Source organism: Lineus longissimus, chromosome 6, assembly GCF_910592395.1.
Source record: "Lineus longissimus chromosome 6, tnLinLong1.2, whole genome shotgun sequence".
NCBI classification, from domain to species: domain Eukaryota; kingdom Metazoa; phylum Nemertea; class Pilidiophora; order Heteronemertea; family Lineidae; genus Lineus; species Lineus longissimus.
The window spans coordinates 12318719-12343176 of record NC_088313.1 but is presented as its reverse complement, the minus strand read 5'-3'; the positions used below and the strand labels follow the sequence as shown (position 1 = coordinate 12343176).

Sequence of the window (24458 nt, the reverse complement as noted above, 5' to 3'; positions counted from 1 at the left end):
GTCGTGGGAAAGTGCTGGTCTCGAGCTACCCATGTTAGCTCCATGATTGGCAACAGATGCAGCTTCTGGGAAGGAAGCCCTAGGTTATGCAACGATATGTAATATCTGACACTCCCGGCCGAGCGAGAACTAGGTTTGTTTACTTCAAGTAAGCTGGTTGATTGACCTTAAGTTTCCGGAAATAGCCCGGGTGCATGAAGTGTGCCAGTGAGTACTGAGTGACAGGTTGTCAACAATGAATCCTAAAGTTACCCTGATGGTACTAATGTAATCCAGTCAAACATTTAAAACAAAGTTGCGCTTGCATGCTAAATATAACTAATGACTACACAATAAGTGAAGAACCTTGAAATAAAATGATTAATGATGAGGTCAGAACTAATAATCCATTTCGTCATGATCTTGTTGTTCATAAAGAGTTCAATGTCTATTCTTTTGAATAATGTCTATTATCTTGTATCTTCTCTCATGGACGACAGGCGTCGTAACCCCGACGGAGGGAGTCGCAATGACTGCAGGCGTCTTACCCTGACGGAGGGAGGCGTCCAGCCACTATACCTTGCCTAAAAGTATAGCCAATACCGACAATGATAGTTTGAACGAAATGTCAATTCTGCTTATGTCTAATCCGAATTGAATAATCCGAGGATTCTGTCTCTGGCCTGGAGAGCAGCAGCTCGTTTAGGTCTACGAGTCGCCTCCACTTCTTTCGTCGCCTCTTTAGGCATCGTTTCCTTTGCTTTCAGTGTTCCTGTATTAAGTTCGAGGGGATAGAGTTTCGCTATCGCCCTACCATTGTTAGTACGCACAGTGGCTGATCAGGGGTGGTGTTCCCGAAGCCATCGTTAAATGCCCAGTTAACGACATCGTTGTGACATTTAACGAGACCCTAACGATCAGATTAACGACTGTGTCTCGAAGCCATCGTTACGGTCTCGTTATTCATATACAATTAGCGGTGTAGTTACGGTCTCGCTCATTGAGTATAATGCGTAATTCTCCAACGCCGGACAATTGGTTTATTAGTGGTTATGTTTGCATAATACTCCTCATACATAAAAAGGCCCCACCAGGCACACGCATTTAGTCTATAATCGCCCCTTACTTCAGTTGGTTGATACGGCCGGATAGGTTTGCATTTGTGATAGCGACGAGAAACTACCGTTTTTGAGATGCCCGACGAGAAATTAAAGAGGAAGCCTAAGTTCACTGAGACTGAGCTTGACGCATTGGTGGAAGGCGTTCAGGCAAAGAAAAAGACCGTATTTAACAAATTTACAGACGCTGTACATAATGAAGAGAAACGAATAGCATGGCAGAAGATAACGGATAGCATTAATTCGGTCTCAAAAACGTTGAGAACGGCAGACGACGTGCGGAGGAAGTGGTCTGATTGGACCAGTGTGACTGTAAACCAGTGGATTTGACTTTTGCATTTTGTTGATCCACCCTGTATGTGACTTTTCTGTGGCAATGCGCTGCTGCCACCTATACTGTTTTGACTGGTTTAGGAACTACATTTATTGCACGGTCGCTATGGTAACGGTCAGTTTAACTTCGTTAATCAGCTTCCTAAAATCATCGGGTTGCTATAATATTTTGAGAATATAACTTGAGGAATTTTAAGTACCTTTTAGGCCTTGATATGAATTTATTTACGTGTGTAAATGACTGGGCACATGGTCGTCTGCTAATTTCTCCATCTTGGAAGCAAAACAATTTTTCTGAATCTTGAGAAGAAAACTCTCTTTTTACGCATAAATTCACCTTTCCTAAACCTGGTGCCTGACTTGAGGAAGCATGAATACCCATGGAATGGACTAGACCCCTTTAGATGATGTTGTGGCTAGTCGGTAATACGCAATCGGGGTGATTTTGAGACCACCTCTGGCTCTGTACCTGTGACCTTGGCTGGCTTTTGCCCAAACAGGCTGGTATTCAGCCTCTCTGTCCCTGTCCCACCTCTTGTTTGGTGTCTAACTTTGTGTCTGGCAGGACAGGTTAGCCCTAAGTGATGTCCCGGAGATTCGTGGCCCGTCGTTTACACGGTTAGGCCCAGTTGTAGGCCAAGAGTTAGGTTTGAGAGAGTCCTGTACATTGTGTAGTGCATCGGCCTGTGCATTGTGAGGCCTGGCCCTGTTATGATTCAGTGTGAACAATAGTTATCCCAGAGAATCCTTGCGTTCTTTTATTATCTACCCCATACCCAGACCCGCTCGTTGTGGTTGGCCCCATGGGTATGACGGTCTTAGGACAGCCCCGAACCTGGAGTGTATAGCAATTGTGAGTGAGCAAAGCCGGAGTGAACTGTGAGACCGGACCCACCCCGCACGGTGGTCGGAGACTGGGCAAGTGCGGGTTACATGACCAAGCAAAAAGATACTCTGCAAAGAAAGGAAATCGCTAAAACGGGCGGTGGGAAAGCTAAGGATGTGCGCATCAACGAGGTTGAGCGAAAGGTTCTGATGGTCATAGGAAAGACAGCAACAGAAGGGATAGATGGTGGAATTGATACATCTGTGTATTCAACACAGTTGTCACATGGGATAAAAAGAGGAGTCGACAGCGCTGCTAGACCTTCAACTTACTCATCGTCAGCTACGCTACATTTTGATGAACTTGACTCTCCGAATGAAGATTCTGATTCTCAAGAGGTGCAATGTTCTGATTTCTCGGCAGCAGTAATCTTGGTGATGAAGCTGAATCAGATAACCCTGCGCCAGCCAAACCAAAGTCCCCGTGGGCACGGCGAATTCCAGAGGGAAAACCGCCGCTGTCTGCTGATTCGTCCGCTACCACAACCAAACCAAAACCAAGTGCAGCCACTGGGACACCGAAGGGTAGCGTTACGAAATCATCGGTGAAACGTGTAACGGCTAAATCCACAAGCAACGATACATCCATGGAACTTGTGAAAATCGAACGGGAACGACTCTCTGTTGAGAAGGAACGTTTAGAATTAGAAAAACAACGACTTGCGATTGAAAAACAGAAACTTGTATTGTTGGAGAAATTCCTCGCTGGGACGGATAACAATAACGAAACCAGCTACTCCCTAATGGATTTATAAATTAAATCATCTAAAGAAGTAATTCAGCAAGATGCTAGGACACACTCTGTCACAAACCTTTATCTGATTTCTAGAGTCTAACATATCTATTGAATCACGAAATGCAATGAACTAAATACGCTCTCCTCTTAATACTGCTGAGGAAAATATACAATTAATCGGTACTTTATAACTAGTTGAAATGTCTCGTTTCATTTCTTCCCTCATATTGGGAAATATGACTTCCGAAATCAGTTGTTGCTGCCATGACTTCCTGTGTTAAAAAGCACGGGGTAATGTTACTCCAAAGTCAGATCATCATTCCTATTGCAAAGGTGCGAATAGCATAATGTAGTGACACTACCATTACGTTCTGTTTTTTTGTCTCAAGATGGATTCAGTGACACAATTAGTGATGCGATAGCAATCATCGCAAGAACATTTACGGTAAAAGATGGGTAGTCACCCAAATCATAAAGCTTCATCAAAGATGAACTGAATATTATTATAAGCCTCCGAGGCATACATGTAATAGCAGTACAATTGAATACAGGTTGAACCAATAATTTTATTTTATGTTAATATTTGTTTATGCTCATCATTGGTTTCCTCAACCTTCACGTTGTAAACGTTTTAAACACGATTCAGCAGTTAGTCTCTGTTGCAGTAAGATTTTGTATATTTCTGGAATAAATGTAGTTCATCCTCTGGTAAAATGGCCTTCAATGAGTTCATTTCTAACTCTCACACCTGCGGCATGTACTCGAGCATCATCCCCGACCACAGCGTCATCATTGTCATCATCATAATCCATCTGAAATTGTTCATTGTCGTCGTCATGGGGAAGAGGAGTATTCCGTTCGATACAAATATTATGTAGAATGGCAGTTGCAATGATAACATTCAAACATCGCTGTGGTGAGAACATCAAACAGCCACCCGTCTTATGTAGGCATCGAAAGCGCATTTTCCACCTTCCAAATCCCCTTTCAACCACGCCCCGTGTGGATTTATGAGCCCTATTGTATGCTTTCTCAGCCCTGTTTATAGGATTTCTGATTGGAGTCAGGAGCCAAGGGGCTAATCCATAGCCACTGTCCCCAAGTAGCCATCCACCTTTTATCCTATTGTTTTCCATTTCATCACACAAGCCCGAGTTTTTCCAGATGAAGGAGTCGTGCGTACTCCCAGGCCATCGGGCAACAACGTCAAAGAACCTTCCATCTGGACCAATGACACCCTGCACATTGATAGCATGAGTACCCTTTCTGGAAATATACAAGTGTCCTTCAATATGGGGCCCGATGATTGGTACCAGAGAACCATCAACAGTGCCAAGAACATTTGGGAATTGTCGAATTTGATAGAAGGCCTCCTTCTCTGGCCTCTGATCAGCGATGTCCCTCGGAAATTTTATGTGTCTTTGAAGAAGACGCTCAATCAACGCACCGGATACTGTGTGCACACACCGTGAAACAGAATACCGGCTTACTTTCAACGTGTCTCCGGTGACATCCTGAGAACTCCCTTTTGCAAAGAATCTCAGAGCTGCACAGACTTGCACTGCAACGGACAAAACGTTAGACCGTTTAGTAGGCCTTGCTAAGTCGTCATGTAGTTCATTACACAAATATTGGAGGCCGGCCCGATCCATCCGGTATCTCTTTATAAGTTGGGCGTCAATCATGGTTTCCAGAGGATTTTCTCTGACAGGATATTCCCGTGGAGTAACTTGCCTGCGTCGGTCTAGTCCATCTTGCCCATTTTGCACTAGTAGATATGCAGCAGCCATTGCACACACTAAATGGACCGGTGACACTGTGAAGATATATAGCTAATGTATAACTGGGATCAACACTGTATTCTACAATAGAAAGTAATTACGCAAAGAATTGAATAACCGAGAATACACCAATAATTTCACGCGAACCGAGCCAGTCTAGGATTTTTATTTTTAACGATGGTCTAACGACAGCTCTGGGGCTGTCGTTAAATTAACGATGTCGTTAAACGTAACGAACCTTTCGGGCACCGGGACGCATACTTAACGATGGCTTAACGATACCGTAACACATCGTTACGCTAACGATGGCTTCGGGAACACCACCCCTGGTTAGTCCATCCGATCCACAGTGACGTTCCTCGACCACGCCTAGTTTCCATTCGATCCTTGGTTGATCCTTCTCGTGTACCAGTATGACGTCCCCTTCGCGTATGACGTCACCCGTCGCGTATTGCTTCCTAGTTTCGTAAGTATGCTGTTGCCGAAGTGCCGCAAGATATTCATCATAGAACCTGGTACGAAATGCTTTCAGTAGAAGCGCGCGCTTATGTGCCCATTTTTCGATCGCATCACGTCCACCGTATGTAGGGTCAAAATCATCGCCGATTTCAACTTCCTCCTGTGGTAGGATATAGCGTTCGTGTCCATATATCAAACAGTTCAGTGTGATTGCTTTCAGTTCATGTGGATCCGATGACAAATAAGTCAGCGGGCGATTGTTTATGACGGATTGTATTTCCTTGACGACGGTTTGAAGTTCATCCATTGGAACTAGCGCTTTTCCAAGAACCTTCTTGATTGCTAATTTACTAACTCCAATGAGTCTTTCGTGGACCCCAGCAAACCAACTAGCTTGAACGGGGGCATATTTAAATGCTATCCTTTTGTTCGCAAATTGTCTTTGACATTCTTCTCCTGCCACGTTCTGGTATAGGCGTTTTAATTATTTTTCCGCACAAGTAAAGGTTTTGGCGTTATCGCAGTAAACCAATCTGGGCACCGAGTGTGTCGATGTAAAGCGTCTGAAAGCCCTGAGAAATGACCCAACTGTTAGGTCTGGTGTTATCTCGAGATGTACTGCTCGGGTAGTGCAGCACGTAAACAAACAAACGTAAGCTTTCTGAACAGTGTACGTCTTTCTATGCGCATCCTTGATTTTAACATGGTCCTGGTTCCCAACTTTCACATACAGGTGCGCGGTGAAATCTATGGCGGTGGACATGTACGGAACAATGTCATTCAGCCTAAATTCTGGCAGTTGAGGTGCCTTAGGTTGTAAATATGGCCGCCCTGCAACCAATTTGCAGACGACGCATCGGTTGATTACTTTCTTGACGACTGAGCGCATTGATGTAATCCAAAATCTCTCTCGCAGTGCTGCCATGGTAATTCCTACCCCATAGTGTGTCGCCGTATGGTGCGCGTGTGTGATGATTAGAGATGTCAGGTGTGAAGTCCCCGGCGTTCCTGGAAGCAGCATGGGATCTTTCCTCGCAGTGTTTACATCCGCATTCCTGATCCTCCCGCCGCAGCGAATGATGTTATCCTCATCTATTAGTAGGCCGAGTTGATTGATGATTGACGGGCGTTTTGGTAACGGAAGTTTTTGTTTCTCCTTATTAAGATAATCCAACACCGGGCTGTAGTGGGCTCGTTGGGTGTGTGTTATCCACGTGCGTTCCACCTTAGCGATATCCACAGCAGACAGTTTATTCCTTTCTCTGATACCTGGCTCGCGTTACGAGGGCTGTGACTCTAAGCAGCTTTTGGTAAGAACTGAATTTGGAAATGTCAATCACCGCTTGGAGATCGGGGCGGGTACTTGTGTTACCAGCATCGCGTGTCTGGAATATATTGTCTATTTCTAGACTTGCGGCTAACGATATTCTAATGTTCTTGGGTTTGTCGCATACATCAACAAACGGCCATTCGCACTTGTCTTGCTTGAGCCAAACTGGACCAGTTTCCCATGTGGAGGATTGCAGTTCCTCGTAGGTAGCGCCACGTGATAAGATATCCGCCGAATTTTCTTTCGTCGCTACATGATACCATTTGTTGCTGTCAGATTTCTCTCTGATGAAGTTGACGCGGTTCATTACAAAGGGTGTTAACTTTTTCTCGGATTTCAGCCAATAGAGAGCGATCTCTGAATCTGTTGCGTAGGTGATGTCGATGGTGAAGCACTCCTTGGCGTATGTCTTGCGTAATATTTCTCCGTATTGTGCCCCCATGACCATAGCCATTAGCTCTAGTTTTGGAACAGTTTGTTTGGCATTTTTTTGTGACACGATCTTGTTCTTTGAACCAATTAGTCCCACGCGTGTGCCTTGCTTCGCGTATGCAACACATCCTACGGCTGTGGTCGGACAAGCGTCACAAAAAATGATGATATCTAGCGGTTGGGTGGCGTCGTCGACTAACCATCTTGGAATCTTTATCTCGTGGGCTCTGCTGAGTGATACTTGTACTTTACTCCATTGTTTATTTTCGGCCAGGGAAAGCCTGTCATCCCAATCTTTGCCAGCTTGCCATAATTGATTCACAAATGATTTCGCGGGAACGTGTAGTGGTCCTAAAAATCCCAACGGATCAAATACTGAAGCTGATTCTGACGTAACGGTGCGCTTGGTGTTTACCTTGCTGCGTGGTTGTTCCTTGATCTTGCGTGCGATCGACAATGTGTCCTTTTCTGGGTGCCATTTTAACCCCAAGACCGATACCTCTTCATCTTTGGCGTTCGAAACATCCGCTTCCGCTACTGCGCTTAACTTTGGCGAGTTGCTGGACCATTGCCTGAGCAGAAATGATCCTTTGTTCATAATGTCTCGTTACTGTGTATAATATTCCAATGCTTCAGCTTCATCAGTAACCCCGGTGAGCAGATTGTCTATGCAAAGCTTTTCTTTCATGTCCTCGGCTACTTTGCCATCGAAAGCAGATAGGTGTTTGTGCAGCGTAATAGCTAGCGCGAATGGACTTGACACGTTTTCGAAGATTACGGTGTTGCAGTGGTATGGTACGAGTCCCTTGGTTACATCATTGTCCTTATACCATAAAAACTTGACAAATTTACGTTCTGATTCGAGCAGACGAACTGACAAAAAGGCCCTAGCGATGTCGGCCCTATCTTCTTCGTGCGGAAGAGGTGGAGCTTGAATCATGTTCGGTCTCTCATACAGGCAAGAGTTGAGGGAAGGTGAGCCGCAGCTCGCATCAAAAACAATCCTTAGTGGGGTGGTTTCGCTGTCTCGGAAAACTGGAAAGTGGGGCAGAAAAAACCCTTCATCAAGGCGGGAGGTGGGAGCCGTGGTGACTTCTGAGACGTACCCCTTGGATATGTTCTCCTTCATAACATTAACATAGGCTTGGACAAGGTTCAACTTACGCAATCTGTGCATTACTTGATTTATCCTTCCTTTGCAGGTGTTGTAATTGTTCTGTAACTCCGGGTGATCTGGTCTCCAGGGTAGTGGCACGTAGTAATGTCCATCCCGAAATTGTATCCTTTCCATGTACTTTTCTTTGAAATTATCTTCGTAGTCCATATCTGTCATCCCTGATTCGCTGAGAACGTTCGCTCGCAAAAAGTTCTCCAAGTGATCGATTTGACTGTCCTCCCTGAAGCAGTCCATGGCGTTGTCCTCCGTGTTACCGGCCGTGAGCACGGTACGCGGCTTCTGTGGTTTAAGCCTACCCGAAACAAAGCATCCAAGATTAGAGAATTGTACAGTTGGACCGTCACCCTTTATGATGCGATTTTCCAGAAATTCGAAAGCGTGTGTATTATACGCGCCGGCACCGATCCAAAGGTTGACCGCGGTCAACGTTGCTTAACTTCCACTCTGGGGCCAACGCGCCAACCACTGCCAACCACGTAAAGGAATTCCCTCATGGCCGGCGGGTTAAGCCGTGCCATATACCTGGGGGTACTATACATCATTCCCCCTTCGGACAGGGATGGATCGTCCGCGATCCTACTTAGGGCTTCATGCGTCTCAGTACCGAACTACAAATCCAGAGCTCGCATCGCGTGGGAAGGTCTGCCAGATATATTATACGCGCCGGTCACCGATCCAAAGGTTGACCGCGCTCAACGTTGCTTAACTTCCACTCTGGGGCCAACGCGCCAACCACTGGGCCATAAAGGAATTCCCTCATGGCCGGCGGGTTAAGCCGTGCCATATACCTGGGGGTACTATACATAGTCCACGATGAACGGGTCTTCAGTGAAGTTATTTGCTAGATTGGTTTCATGTTCGGCTATGTATCGTAATCGAGACAGGCCCCCCATCTCTGCTGGCTGATAGGCTTGACAATTTCATCAGTAACCAATGCATCGATTACTTTGTCCCCGTCCGAAGTTTTGATGATTACATCCACAATTTGGTAAACGCGTTTTGATGAGTGACCTCCGAATCCATTCACGTACAGTGACTGCGCTCCTTTTGAACGTAGATTCAACTTTTGTGCTATTTTCCGACGTATGTATGAGCTCATGCTGCCTCGATCCATCATGAGCCCGGCCTTGACGCTTCTTTCCTCATTCTTTAGGGTAACGTGTCCCGTTTCCAAGAGTACGGTTTGATTGATATGCCAATGTTCGGTATCCTTATCCGAGTTCACATTGACGATTTTGGTTGACAGTGTTTGCGCTTTTTGATCGACACTTGATGGCGCGAGAGCGTTGATTTTGCTCTCCGGCTTAGATACCTGACCTGTTTCCTTGGTCTTGTTGCTTTCAAACGGCGTTGTTGGTTTTATCCTGGGCGTGATGGTGGTGCATCCACTGAATGTTGCGTTTCCTCGGCTCGAATTTGAACTCTGATAGGAATCGTGTAGGCTCGTATGATGCCTCCGGTTGCAGTGCTGGCATGAGCGATTGCTATCACAATATCTGGCGACATGTGACGTACTGAACAGACAATTCAAACACAAACGATTGGTTCGCGCGGCGTTATATCTATCCTCAGGTGCTGATCCACAATTGAAAGATGAGTGAGAGTCGGCACAAAATGGGCATTTTCGCGTTGGTCATTCGATCTTGCGGCACCGGCGGGCACACTGACTAAGGCCTCTACGGATCTCACGCTGTTGAACCTATTACTCCCGCTCCCGTGGTGATGATTGCTTGATTTCTTCGTATCCCGTTCGCGCTCCGACGAATCCATCCGTTCTCCCATGTTCTCAAGTTGGTGTGTGAAGGCCTTCAAAAACCGTTTCAGGTCAAAAGTGTTATCTTGCCCACATGTTCCCATCTTCTCTCGGAAGAATTTGGGCAGTTTCCTCTCAATAATCGTAACGATGAAAGGTGTGCATTGATAAATGTCGACTTGTAGATTTTCCAAGGACCGTATGACCCCATTATCCTGTTGTAATACTCGCTCAGTGACGCATGGTTTCCTCCTGGACTTGGCATGTCCAAGAGACTGGTAACGTGCGCTCGAATGATCCTCCGTGGCTGACCAAACCTTTCAGTCAACAGGTCTATCAGCGTTTGTAAATTGTTCCCTGCAGCATGTAGTCCGACCACACTTTCTTTGGCTGTTCCTGTGAGTTGCCCCGAGATGTAATTGAATTTGGTTATCGATAGTGTCCCAAAATGCTTTCCATTTGGTGTAAGTCCCGTCAAACGTAGGCAACTTTAACTTAGGAAGTTTCGCGGATTTCAAAGGACTATCCTTTGTTGGTGTTGTGCCCACCGTGGGCGCGGGATCTGGTGTCTTGGGCGTTTTCAGAGCGCCCACATGGTTCTTTACATGTACACAGCAAAGTTGTTTGCCAGTCTGCTTGTGACATCAAAGATTGACTTCTGTAACTCTCTCCTTGTCGGTTTGCCCTCTATTCTTCCACTCCAAAGAGTTCAAAACTCCGCTGCGCGACTCGTAACAAGAACCCGGAAGTCAGCGCATATTACTCCAATCCTCGAGGAACTGCACTGGCTTCCCGTCGCGCAGCGGATTCATTACAAAATCCTGGTTTTTGCGTTCAAGGCAATTCACAATCTTGCCCCATCTTAACTCTGTGAGATGACAACAGCCGATGGACACAGACTCTTCTAGATTTGTCATGATTCCAAGCGTGGGTATGGGACGTCAGTCTGGGTTCATAAGGACACGGCTCCAGCAGTTCTAAAAGCCACTAATTGGTAGTTCCTATTGCAACAACTGTGAAATTAGTTAAAAACTAACCAATAATCAGTTGGTCTCACTAAAAAAGGCAGTAAAACTAACATTAAAATGGTTAAGAATTAGCATTTCGATATTTAAAAAAACAAACTTCACAGTTCAATAGCAACTACCAGACTAGTAAAACATAACTATAATTAGTTACTTTTAATATGTAAAGTCAAGGACTTAGTGAGCCCCCCTTTAGGTCGGGGAGCTCCCCCGAACCCCCCTACGAGCATATGTTAAGTGCAAGCTCTAACAACTACAGCTGTTACAATGGGGGGACACCCCCCAAACCCCCCTCCGTCGACATAGGTTTTTACCAGTGCGTTGGGGGGAAGCTCCCCCCAAACCCCCCCGGTGGACAGTCAACTAGCCCTTCTGTGTCATACTGCTGGAGGGGGGGGTGCGATGGGACCATCCATATAGTTCCTTCCGACACATTTTTGTTTTGGTAATGTAATACATTGTGATTGTCCTTATTCACGGGAATCGGGCGTTTCCAGTGATAAACGACACTTAAATGGATTGTCCTCATGCATTCACTTTGGAAACGCATTTTAAAATAGATGTCACGTCCTGTTAATGGGGCACGTCATCATCGCGTGCATTTGGGAAAAACTCCCTAACGAGACCGGAGCAGACGGCTGAAAGTAGTTTATTTATTGGCCGCTAGGGTACAGAATGTTCGTCGCTCACCCGAAATTTTCACGCAACTATAGCTAAATAGAGCTAGTTCTAGTTTGTGATTCATTTTGATACTTCAGATTTGGGCAGTAGACCAATATAACTTAGTCGTCAGTGTGGTTTTAAGCTGGAAAAACGTATTTATTTTTCTTAAAGTGCCTTTTTTGGACGGGTGTGTGCGATTGTTTTGTTTTTATGTCACGTGACCTCGACCATGTCGACACAAAATTGAAATAAACCACCCTTTTATGTCATTATTTAGGACGGATATTTCTCTAATAAAAATATTAATATAATTGGCCAATTTCTTAGGCATATGATGTAGCGAATTCCCATGAAGATTTAAATTTAATTTAACTTAATTTCAACCAATGGAATAGCAACCACCACCGGAAGATCGCGGAGAAATCGGTAAACTCAACGGAGTTAATTCAGAAAAATACCAAAAAAAATTGTTGGTAGGATATACAATTGTTACTCTCTTTATTTCTAATCATTCACTATATACTCCCGCACACACGTGTATCTTAAGAGCCCCTCCTAAGAGGGGGGCTTACTATTTGATTTTAAAAAGAGTACTGACCAGTCTTCAACCTGTCAGTTCTCTAGATCTACGCTCCAACAAGCGATGGATCCGAGGACAGGATGAATGGCTTTTACGAAGACTTCATTGCTACTAAGCAGGACATTATTCTGGTAGTATGAGCCTGTAATGCAAATATCGGTACCGATGCCTAGGACCAATGGAAAGGTAACGTCGGGAGATTTTGCTCAGGAGTAACAACCAAGAGGGGGCTCCGACTACCAGAATTTGCTTGATTCCACGAACTAGCCATAGCCAACACCTTCGAGCCTCAAAAACTCAGTCGAAAGGCAACTTGGCATTCTCCTAGTAGTAACACACACAACATGATCGACTACATTATGGTTACGAAAAGGTTCATGAGCAGCATCAACATGGCTAAGACCAGGACCTATCCAGGAGAAGATGTCGGAAGTGACCATGATCCTGTCCTTACCCCAATGGTGCTTCTACTATCCTCATGGCAAGCTACAATCCACGCCCGAGTTGTCCCTTTTGGATACTCATGTATTATGCTAAAAAACCTTGAATGACGTGTGACAGTGAGATTGCTAACGGTTTGACTGATATTTCTGCTCATATGGCGGAAAATCAAATTTTAATTGCTCAAAGGGCGGCTTTTTATTCCAGCATGTTTGTTTTTCCTCTGGTTTATCACAAGTAAACAATTTTTCTAAACGTGTTTGATGCTTTTCCAATTTTGTTTCAGCTCTTAGATAGTAGGAAAATGCCTTATTCGTTATTTAATTTCTAGTACGCACAAGTCTTGGTGCGAGAGACCTTTCCCGCCACGTGAGTGCACACTGAGATCCGAGCTCACACAACCCCGATATTAAGACTTAACGTCATTTCAATTTATCGTAACAGTTGCCGGGTAATCAAGCGCCATCAGCATGAGGTCGAAAAAAATCGATATCAGCACGAAGACGTCACAGGTAAGTAGATCCGTGGCTCCAGGAAACGCCTTACTGGTGCATCGATCAACGTGGAAAGGGTCGACACAAGGAGAGGTAACTCGGGTCAAATCGGGTCAACATCGGAAAAGGGTGATAATCCAGTCAGCTTTTGAAATTTTCCTTTTTTTGTGCAATTTGTTGATAGTGACTACTTAATATGTAGAATAGGAGGTGACTGGGTACCCGACAGCAGGGTAATATTGCCCTTAATAATGTCCTTAAATACCAATCCCCTTTAAATACGTTTTTTATATTTTAATCATAATTATCAAGTCACTGAACAACTTGATTGGGCATCTCATAAAACATAGCCCATGCTTGAATGGAAACAGGATTTTAAAAGTAGGAAAAAGAGGTTTAGAGCTTTATGCTATAACAGATAAAATAACTGATAAGACGATAGAGATAATGTATTTGCCTTCCTTTAGTTACTTTTACTATTCAATTTTAAAAAGAGTACTGACCAGTCTCCACCCGTATGATGACTGTGAGAATCAGCGCAAAACCATTCAACCAGATCAGTCGTCCAGATCTACGCTCCACAAGCGATGGATCCGAGGACAGGATGAATGGCTTTTACGAAGACTTCATGACTATGCAGTCTCTCCCAAAGCAGGATATTATTCTGGTAGTCGGGGGCTGTAACGCAAAAATCGGCACCGATGCCAAGGACCAATTGAAAGGCAACGTTAGGAGATTTGGCTTTAGGGATAACAAGGGGGGGGGGGCTCTGGCTACTTGAATTTGCAAGATCCACGAACTCGTAATAGCCAACACCTTCCAGCCTCAAAGACTCAGTCGAAAGGCAACTTGGCATTCTCCTAGTGGTAACACGCACAACACGTTCGACTACATTATGGTTATGAAAAGGTACATGAGCAGCATCAACATGGCTAAGACCAGGACCTATCCAGGAGAAGATGTTGGAAGTGACCATGACCCTGTTCTCACCCCAATGGTGCTTCTACTATCCTCATGGCAAGCTAAATCCCACGCTCGAGTTGTCCCTTTTAGATACTCATGTATTATGCTAAAAAACCTTGAATGACGTGTGACAGTGAGATTGCTAACGGTTTGACTGATATTTCTGCTCCAATGGCCGAATTTCAAAATTTTAATTGCTCAAAGGAATGGGCGACTTTTTATTCCAGTTTGTTTGTTCTTCCTCTGGTTCATCACGAGTAAACAATTTTTCTGAACGTGTTTGATGCTTTTCCAATTTTGTTTCAGCTCTTAGATAGCAGAAGAAACGCGTTATTCGTAATCTAGTATAAAGCACACGTCTTGTCGCGAAAGACCTTTCCCGCCACGTGAGTGCACGCTGAGATCTGAGTTCACGTCACCCCACTATCAAAACGCAACGCCATTTCCATTCACCACCGCAGTTGAGGGGTCAGGCGCCATCAGCGTGACGTCGGAAAAACCGATATCAGCACCAAGACCATCTTGACCCGCAATGTTTTGAGATCGTCACCACTCACCCAAAGTTTGGGGAGCTCCATAGTGGTGACGCAAGCGCATGAGAGTCAAGATGCACCAAGACGTCACCGGGTAGATTCATGGCTCCAGGAACGCCTTACTAGTGCATTGATCCACGTGGAAAGGGTCGGCGCATGGAGAGCTAACTCAGGTCAAATCGAAGTCAACATCGGAAAAGCGTGATAATTCAGTCAGATTTTAAATTTTTCCTCTTTTTGTGCAATTTGTAGATGGAAACTAATAAATATATATATTAAGAGGTGACTGGGCAGCCGACAGCTGAATAATATTGCCCTTAATAATGCCAATGGTCTTTTAATGCCAACCCGCTTTAAAGTCTGAATTGGGCATCTCATAAAACATAACCCATGCTGGAATGCAAAAGGATTTTAAAAGTAGGAAACAGAGGTTTAGAACTTTATGTTATACTTTATATTAATCAACTGATAATACGATAGTGATAATATATTTGCCTTTATTTAATAAGAGCTAGACTGTACATTCGTAAGAATATTTTTGCAAAATTCTTAGTATAGTTAAGATCTTAACTGAGAAATATTGCAACGAAATTCACACGCACTCGTCCACAAAACTGAATAAGATCTTAAAAATCTTATTCAAATCTTATCTTGATTCTGGCCCGGGCGAGCTGCGATAACTGATTCCTGTCGCATGCGGTTCCTGCGATGACCACCGTGCACATGGTAAAGGAGCGATCTTTGTTGCATATGCAACCGTGATCACAGGTTGCAGTGACAAAAAGCAATAGTCTGTAATAGTCGGTTCAATGATCAGGATCACAAATAGCTACATAACTACATTTTGTACATGTTAACATGCGTACAGGGTCTGATTCTATTCTGCGATATCGATTTTCAAAGCAATCGATGTCAAAATATAAAGAGCATGCATTGTTTTCTTTGATTTAATTTTACCAAATACAATTATTGACGCTGGTTGTGTTGTTTTTAATCGTCGTATTGTTAAAGCCACAGTTATCGTGTCATCAAGATTTATTGCATCGGTTGTTTCTGTCGCAGTAGAAATAGGGACACCGGAGAGGTGACTAAACATGCTATTTTCGGCCTTTTTCTTGATCAGCGCCTGTTGTAGCGGAGCAAGTCTGATGTTGTGGGGAAAAAATGTATCCTTCCGTCATCATGTTGGCTGTTTTCCGCCGACAACAGAGCCGCAACAACAGAGCTCTTGCGCTATAGAGGCGCTGATCAGGAATTAAAGAGGCTTATTGTGGTTCGGAATTGGATCCGAGGATTAGGGTCTATATTTAGATACCAACCCACTTTAGTTTGTTGCTAAAATTCCGTCGAAACTCACGCCGGTTTTTAATTCTAAAATACCTTTTTTCAGTATATAACATTTTTGAGATCAAGATTTTCTTCCGGCGATTTTCCAGCTCTCTCTCCTCTTACCGGGAAAACTGCACAACGGCGTTCAGTAGACGCGGACGTCATCAATTACTTCGAAATTGATTTACTTTTGGCGAACTATTGACCAAACGAAGCCGGATATCTTTCTGCATGGTTAATGTGTGCTTTTACCTTTGATATATGTTATGAATTACGTGTACGTACGCTCTACAGGCTGGCCCATAATTATTTTCCTTTGGACAATAGAATTCTATTGTGTATCTATTGTGTGATGGAAAATAATTCTTGGCCACCCTGTATAAAACGTCCTTGGATTCAGTTGATGTGTCTGGCTCTTGACCGATGAATGTTTGGGGTCACCGCTGACTGCAGGGTCGCACGCGCGCTATATGAAGGAATCAACGTGCGTCTTCCCTGGTCCGAGAGGATTGGGTAACCCGTTGAACCTCCTTCGTGCTTGGGATTGGGGCTTGTAATTTTCCCCCATGAGCGAGGAATTCCCAATAAGTCTTAGCGTATGTAATTTGTGCACAAATGCATTTGAGATATACATGTACGCTCGTCGTGCCATGCAAAATTCTGCATTTTAAAATAACCGGCCAGGAGACTCAAAGGTTGAGTTTCCAAATACGCTCAGTTCCGCAAACGGGAAGATGCTACTATGATTTGTGATACCAATGTATTTGTCATTGAGTCATTCCGAAATATGCTTGTCTTAACAGATAATTTCATGTTCAGGAAGTTTTCCCAAATTTCGCCAGTATGTCATGACCGCGAAAATCCTTTCCTTTTCAGCAAGAATTCCATGTCATTGTTGGCATTGCATCCAGCTATAGGCCCTATGCCGATCGAGGTGTTTAAAGAGACTGCGTATACCCTTCGCAATTAGCACGTATCGTAATTACACCTAAAAATACCCGTCTTGAATAGTGCTCAACAATCGTTGGTCCTGGGTGCACCTTATGTTCAACCAGGACCAATCTGGATGTACCTTAACTGCAATAAGGTTCTTTATGTAAACCAGGTTTGAAATTCGCACAAATTAAAAATCTGTGTCCGAGGTTGAAAATGGCATGAAGCAAATCCGAAAATGTTCTCTTTTTCCCCGCCTTAAAATCTTACGAGTTCAGTCAACTCTTCGATGGGGAGTAGCATGCTGGACGATATTCAGATGTGCGTTGCCTTTTTCTCTACATAAAATACACTAAAATCCTATATAGAATTTGTTCATCTTATAGTATATAGGTTGTCCTTTACAAACCCTATACAGGTGCTATACCGGTATAGATTCTATATAGCCTTTGGAGCCCTATAAGATTTGCTACGGAGAGTTTTGTCTGTGGCATTAATTTGCGATGACACCATCAGTATCTCGAGAAAGAAGGTCGTCCAATCAAGAATTCTATTGGTTGAGTTCGTAGACCCTGTAAATACAATTCATGACTATATGGGAGTTATTGCACGTCCTGACCAACATGGACAGAGCTTCAGCAAGTTTAGTGTTTTCCTCATTTCAATTTATGACAATGCACATTAACGGAACTGATAGCAATTTAACTTTCGCAACCTTACCAGTTCAGTCAATTCTTCGATGTGGTATGGCATGCTCGAATATTCAGATGTGCGATGCCTTTTTCACCAACCCCCAGAACGGCCATGACGGTCATGATCAAACGGGAACCTGTCATCTTCACAAGGATGCTACTACCAATGACTGGACTTGCAGAGACAGGAAAACAGGACATCGGCTATGGAAAAAGCTGGTAGCCAATGGGTGATATGAATAAAGACTAGCAAATTATTTTACTTCAGTTTTGTACAGAAAGGTCCAGTGTAAATGTACATGGAGATTTAGATAAAATCATATGCTAGTCTTTATTCATATCACCACTTATGTCGGTTTTTATATTCGCAACCTATTTAGCAATAAATACATGATTTGCTATCTGTTGTTGCGTACGCAACCGGTTAGACGCCAGGACGGCGGTGCTTGCCGACTTTGGTCAGGTTTTGTTCTCTTCTCTGTGTTGTTGCCCTACTGACAAGCCCGCAATGCCCTGTTTGATGTAGGAATTTAGTTAGTCCTGGACTGGTTGGTTGCCTACCAGGGCTAATAAGGCCAGTCCCCCAAACATTTAGTTTATTTAGTATGTTATGTTTAATTACAGCTTGTATGAATGACTCGTTCTATGGAATGGTCTCCATCATCCACGCATTGCGCCACTCGTTGTTGGAATTTTCTTCGGCGATCGTGTGACCAATATGACTCGTACATTTTGTCGATGCGATGGAACTATCAACACTATGTGCGAAGTTCGAATTCATGAAATTATCAGCGGTATATACCATTGGAGGAATATGCTCAACTGGTGTATTCCTGTTTCGCCTATTCCTGTTCCGCCTATTCCTGTTTCGCCTATTCCTGTTTCGCCTAATTCCTGTTTCGCCTATTCCTGTTTCGCCTATTCAAATGTATTGCTAACCTCCCCACAGACGTAGGAATATGAACCGTCCCTTACTATAGTGTTAAAGGCTACAATACGTCAATGGAGAGAGGGACATAATGAGTTACGTTGATGCCATCAGTTACCTTGTCTGACATAATATCATGATATGTATTTTCCACCTTGTTTGACTTTATATGTGCTGTACCTACATGTATATTATGACATGGGTTTTACAGTTGATTTTGATCAAATAATTATGAGAATGTACAGTATTATGTATTTTTATCAAAAACTCATGAATTCAGTTTTTATAAAATAAACGACTGCTTTACTCTACTTAAAGGGAACTGCCCGGGAAAAAAGGGGAGTTTAGCACGGCCCGGTCAAAACCTTAGGCGGGAATAAGGTTTCATTGATAAATATAAGGAGTTTCAAGGCCCCCAAATCACTTGTAAGGTTCAATAGATACTGGCCTTTCATTGGTTTACCGTTTGCGTTTCATTTACATACTCTCATCTTGAAAAATATGACAATATTTACGATCACGTTATTGATTTTTGCATCATTTTCGGTAACGCGCCCCTTGCGGATCTGTAAGGTACCATTCGGATGCTTGAAAAATGCCTCGTCTCGTCGATTCGCTCGCGGATAAACGCATCCGGTTGACTGCAGCAACTTTTAATTGTTGGAGACAGAGAAGGAAGGAATATGATTATCAGTTTGATGAAAACTTTGCAAAGTTTCTTCTTGGGACTCGAAATCCATACTAGTATTCTCTCCATTTTCCATTTTCTCCTTTCTCCAACTCACTACTATCGCTATTGACTGCGTAACATACACTAACATTCTTTCGCTATCATTGCTAACTTCATTTACTAGAACACTGGCCTCTTTGTAGCCGATTATGTAACCCATAGTGGAAACACCTGACAGCCCCCCCCGGCATGATCCACGTGCTACTGGCATATTTATAACTCGTAGTAAATAAGGTTGTAAAAATATGCAATGAGATGCCGTATATGGAAACCATGACGTCACTAAGCAGTTCTTATTTCTGCTACGGGTGGCGCTGTTGCTTCTTCTGGAGGCGCTATTCAACCTCTTTAATCTATTAGTTTTTACTGTGTGTCAGTATGGTCCTATGGTCCTATGGTCAAATAAGTCCCGGACTGTCCCCGCTTTCAAGGTGACTCTTTCAAAACGGTCATGGCATGGTTTGTTAACAAAGTTGATGGCATTTGATTCGTCAAATTGTCATCACATCGTTAACATCATCTAATTGTCCCCTCACATTTTCCCCATAAAATGGACATGCATCCCTAAGGTTCCCCTGGGAGAGTCGATTTATTGTAGGGGTACTGGAAAGTAGGCGAAACAGGAAGTAGGCGAAACAGGAATAGGCGAAACAGGAATAGGCGAAACAGGCATAAACCGCTCAACTAGGCGAAATCGGGCTGAAATCGAACTGGAAAATGGAATATGCATACATATATACATATATACGCACACACGTACATACTTACGCACATACATACATAATAATAATTCCAGGCTGTCTGTCCGCTAAAAGCGCTGTACATTTATCAACTGAAGGCCCTCCCACAAAGATGGGTTTTGAGAAGGGCCTTGAAGATTTTGAGGCCAGTGCAAGATGTCAGTCCGATTGGTAGCTCATTAACTCTGGATCGGCCACCGAAAATTGCCGGCCACCACAGGTCAGCGTAATTCAATAGGAATACGTAATTCTACCTCGGAGTGGGACTCGGAACGGGCCATGGCTCCGATTTAGCGGAATCTGTAATAAATATTTGAAATGTTCCATAAGTATCATATTGTTCAAACCTCTCTATTTTTCGACCGAGGAAAAAACCCACCATGCATGACAAAATGATCTGCATTATTCCTCTCCGACCATTTTCACATCGGCCGTGGTAGGGAGAAGGCAAAACGTAGCAATTCTTACAAATAATTATTATATACATATTCAATATCGATCTTTTCATGTGTCATGTTTTAGGGTGTTTCCGCCCAGTTTTCCCAGATTCCGCAATTTTCGTAGATTCCGCTTAATTGCCCTGGCCGTCAGGATGAGATGCATCCATCATCTCATCTCATCAGTTATTGTCATCTCTCTCTCATCGCATCTCATCCGTTATTGTTGCCAACCTCTCTTATAATATATACAGGGTATACCAAAGAGGCGGTATCCGCCTATACGCTGATAATAGATTTATATAGTCGAGATGCGCGCATTACTTATGAAGGTTGTCTAATCAACAGAGAGCGACAGCCTTCCATCTCCCACAATGTAATGTATTAAAACCTAATTTGAACATATTCATCCTTTAAAACCCGAACGCTTCATTTAAAGATGTCATATCTTAACTTTTAACCCAAACACCGAACTAGCAGAGGGGCACCTATCGGTCGTACCGTAATGTAAACATCTATGGCCAGTTCCCAGCATGGGCGGCATCGGTATTTTACCACACGGGGCTAAGTGTCATAGTCACAGTGGCTCTTTTTCATTACTCCTTGACAGCTCATCGTAATGTCTATGTCTACAGCCAAGATGATATAAGCGGAGATTTTAAACTGAAGTATCAATTTCATTTTCACGAGCTCACATACATTGCTGGCGAATTTGGCAATGATGTCATAGGTGTTAGCACTCATCGTGGACGGAAATCTGTCTCTAGAAAGTTGCGAGCATTTCAAGTTGATTTGAATGGAAATGGCAATCGCAGAGAGTTGATTCTACCGTATGGTGAACTTAAGAAAAGCCTCGGTCCAAAGAATTCGAGGTTCCAACATTTCAGAATCGTTTCATGTGGTGAGAATGTTTTCTTGGAGTTGACCTTTAGGTGCAAATTTCAGAAGCGCAAAAACAGGGGAAAGGCCCCGTCTATGTCTTGGTTAAATTGGTATAAAATAGTAAACGTGGGATTCGTTCTTAAACTTCGGTATGTTAAAAGCCTAAAAGAGATAAACTACTCTCTTATAACTGAAGCCGAAAGTATTTTATCATTTGATATGGATAACATCATATTAGAGAATATCCGATGTGATTTAAATGGTTATCTCTATAAATCATCAGCCAGAACACACTCCATCACCATCTTAGAAAAACCGTACGAGTATAATAAATCCACGTTGATTATCTTTCGTCATGATTTGTTCAGAAAATTGGGAGACTCCGCAATTGTGTCTTTGCTCGGATCATATAATGTCGTCGCTGAGGTTCATCGGTCGAAGTTCGTTACCATGAACGTAATGCAGACTCCTAAGCAGAGCTTCAGGCTGAATTCTAAGAATCACGCTCTATTTCTATTTAGGTTGAAATTGGGGCCATGCCTGGATGAAACCGAGGTGGAAGCGAAGAATACGTTATTGATGACCTTACGTGACCCTTTTGTCTCAAATCATTGGTTAATTGTTGGTGCGAATGAAAGATTATTTGCCTGGCCCAAATTCGGTACTGGTCAGAGAATGACCGCAAAGGTATTTACTCTGTAGCAAAGTACTCGGTTGGACCTATATTGTTTATAAAGCTGAACTGCACGAACAAATCTAACAGTGGCTGGTGAGACGGATACGGCACAGCTGTGGATGCAATATTACAGACTGCCACTAGGTCTTATAATTCATTACTAACGTTCATTTTTCGGAACTTGCACACCAGGACCTTTGTTTAAATCCTTATATCTATTCAAAATCAAACATACATAGTAGCATTCCACTCCCCACCGTAAGGCACTGCCGTGTTGCATAAATAAATTCATTGACATTCTGGGAGATGTGATTGTCACAATAAGTATTGTGAGGGAAATTACACATGCAGTGAAGTGTATTTCGGATTCATTTAGATCTTGCCATATTTACTTGGGTCTTCTTTTGTCACTAAACTGTATCACCAAGATTATAGTTATGTTACACAGCCTTGGGCAGCCGGTGTCATATTATAGTTGACCGGGTTTAATTGACGCCATAAAGGAGCATTGGTTAGGCCAGAGTCTTTCAAATAAAATTTGAAAGCCTCTGAGACTGGTTGAAAGACCAGTTAGGCCAACTTGGTTGAAAGACCAGTTAGGCCAACCCCAGGGATTCTAAGTAATCTAGCTTTTTGCAAAACCGCTTCTTTTGATAAATGAGATGTTGTCACATTCCGGAGTTCAACTAAATGCCCTTGGCCAGAACGATATGAAAAACACTATGAGCAAGTCGAGGACTTTTATTTGAATGACGGTCGCTGTATTTTAGAGATCATCTTTCAAATGAGAGTCTGGGAAGAGTCAGTTCGACAGCTAAACTGTTGTTGCAATACAACGCAATAGTTGGAAATTGAAAGTGAAAGAAAGCGTTATTCGGAGGTTTCAGCTTGCATCTTCTTTTATTGACGGTCATGGCCTCTATGGACCATATAATACAATCCATCAGTCTGAGAATACAATGACTCATTCGAGGGGGACATTTTTCACTTCTACACTGGATTGTGTGACCCAGTTCAATTTTGTCATTAATAAATTGAGTTCAACATCGCGTTGCAAAGGTATCTGGTCGATTATCTTCATTCATCTCTGGTCGCCGTCGTCACCGAGTTGGAGTTCACGTCCGTGTTTCGACGATCGCTTGTCGAGTGTAGTCACCGAGTAGGAGCTTACGACCACGTTTCAACGATCTCAGGTTGATTATCGTCACCGAGTTGGAGTTCATGCAAATCTTTTGATCGTTGTTTTGTATTTTTTGATGTTTCTGGCGGAATTCCAAATTTTAATTGCTTAAAGGAATTTCTACAAAAAACTGACAGAAGCGCCTGTCTTGGCGTACTTTAATCCAGCGAAACCGATTGTGGTCACCGCCGATGCCAGTAAGGACGGGTTCGGTGTAGCCATCTTACAATCAGAGCATCCAATAGCGTTCGCATCACGGGCTTTAACAACAGCCGAACAGAACTTTACGAAGATAGAGAAAGAGATACTTGCAATAACGTACGCGTGCGAACGTTTTCACCAATTTCTCTACGCTCATTCTGAATTCTGAATTCACTCCGACCATAAACCACTCGAGGCAATTGTGAATAAGCCAATGCACAAAACGCCACCAAGGATACAGAGATTCCTACTGAGACTTCAGAAATACCGCTTCAAGCTAGTACACGTTCCAGGCAATGACATGTATGTATCAGATGCATTATCTCGTGCCAACCATTTTTATTTAAGAGATCACGTCCAAAGTCCGCACGCGAATAGTCGCTGCGCGAATTGGGGCGAAAGTTCGCCTGGTCGAATATCGCCACACTCATTCGCCTCCAAATCGCTCCCTGTTTCGGCGATTCTATTATGATCAGGCGAAAATTCAGACTGAATGAAAATCGCAGGCGAAAATCTATCAATAATCGCGTCTAATTCGCTCTCACCAACCATCGGAACGGCGCGAATATTACATGTGTTGTAGTATGCGAATTCCGACATCAGCTGATAGCAGACCAAACAAAAACACAAACTGGAATTCCCGGTCAACCTGACTCCATTAATCAAATACATCGCATCTATCCACGAGGAGCTACACACAATTGGCATAGAGGTTTGAGGTTGTTAGTATTATGGTATGCATTCCGAAGGATTGTGGCGGAATGTACCGAATCATACAGCTAATCATAGTTAGGCTTATGTTTCCGAGTCACAGCCAACCAATCAAGATCGTTGTTGTATCCGGTCATCCTATAAAAACGTCCATCAGCGCCCACCAGCGTCCACCAGGTTTAAAGTCGGGTATAAAGTCACCCAAATAAAATTTAGTGGCCATAAAATAATGATAAGTACACCATAAAAAACACATTTCCTGAAAATTTCATGACCATTAGATTTTTACTTTGATGGCTTTAAGTATGTTTTTAAACCTGGTGGACGCTGTTTAGTA

The 24458-nt window shown here is 43.4% G+C and overlaps 1 protein-coding gene across 1 annotated transcript; it reads right to left on the bottom strand.

The window, feature by feature from the left end:
• Positions 1-6541: 6541 nt before the first annotated feature.
• Positions 6542-7651, bottom strand: LOC135489978 (uncharacterized). The gene has a single exon (XM_064775618.1). The coding sequence runs from the start codon at positions 7649-7651 to the stop codon at positions 6542-6544; it is 1110 nt and encodes a 369-aa protein (XP_064631688.1).
• Positions 7652-24458: the final 16807 nt, after the last annotated feature.

What these genes read in the sequence shown, in the direction of transcription:
- LOC135489978 (XM_064775618.1), bottom strand. Translation starts at nt 7,651, where the DNA reads ATGAACAAAGGATCATTTCTGCTCAGGCAATGGTCCAGCAACTCGCCA.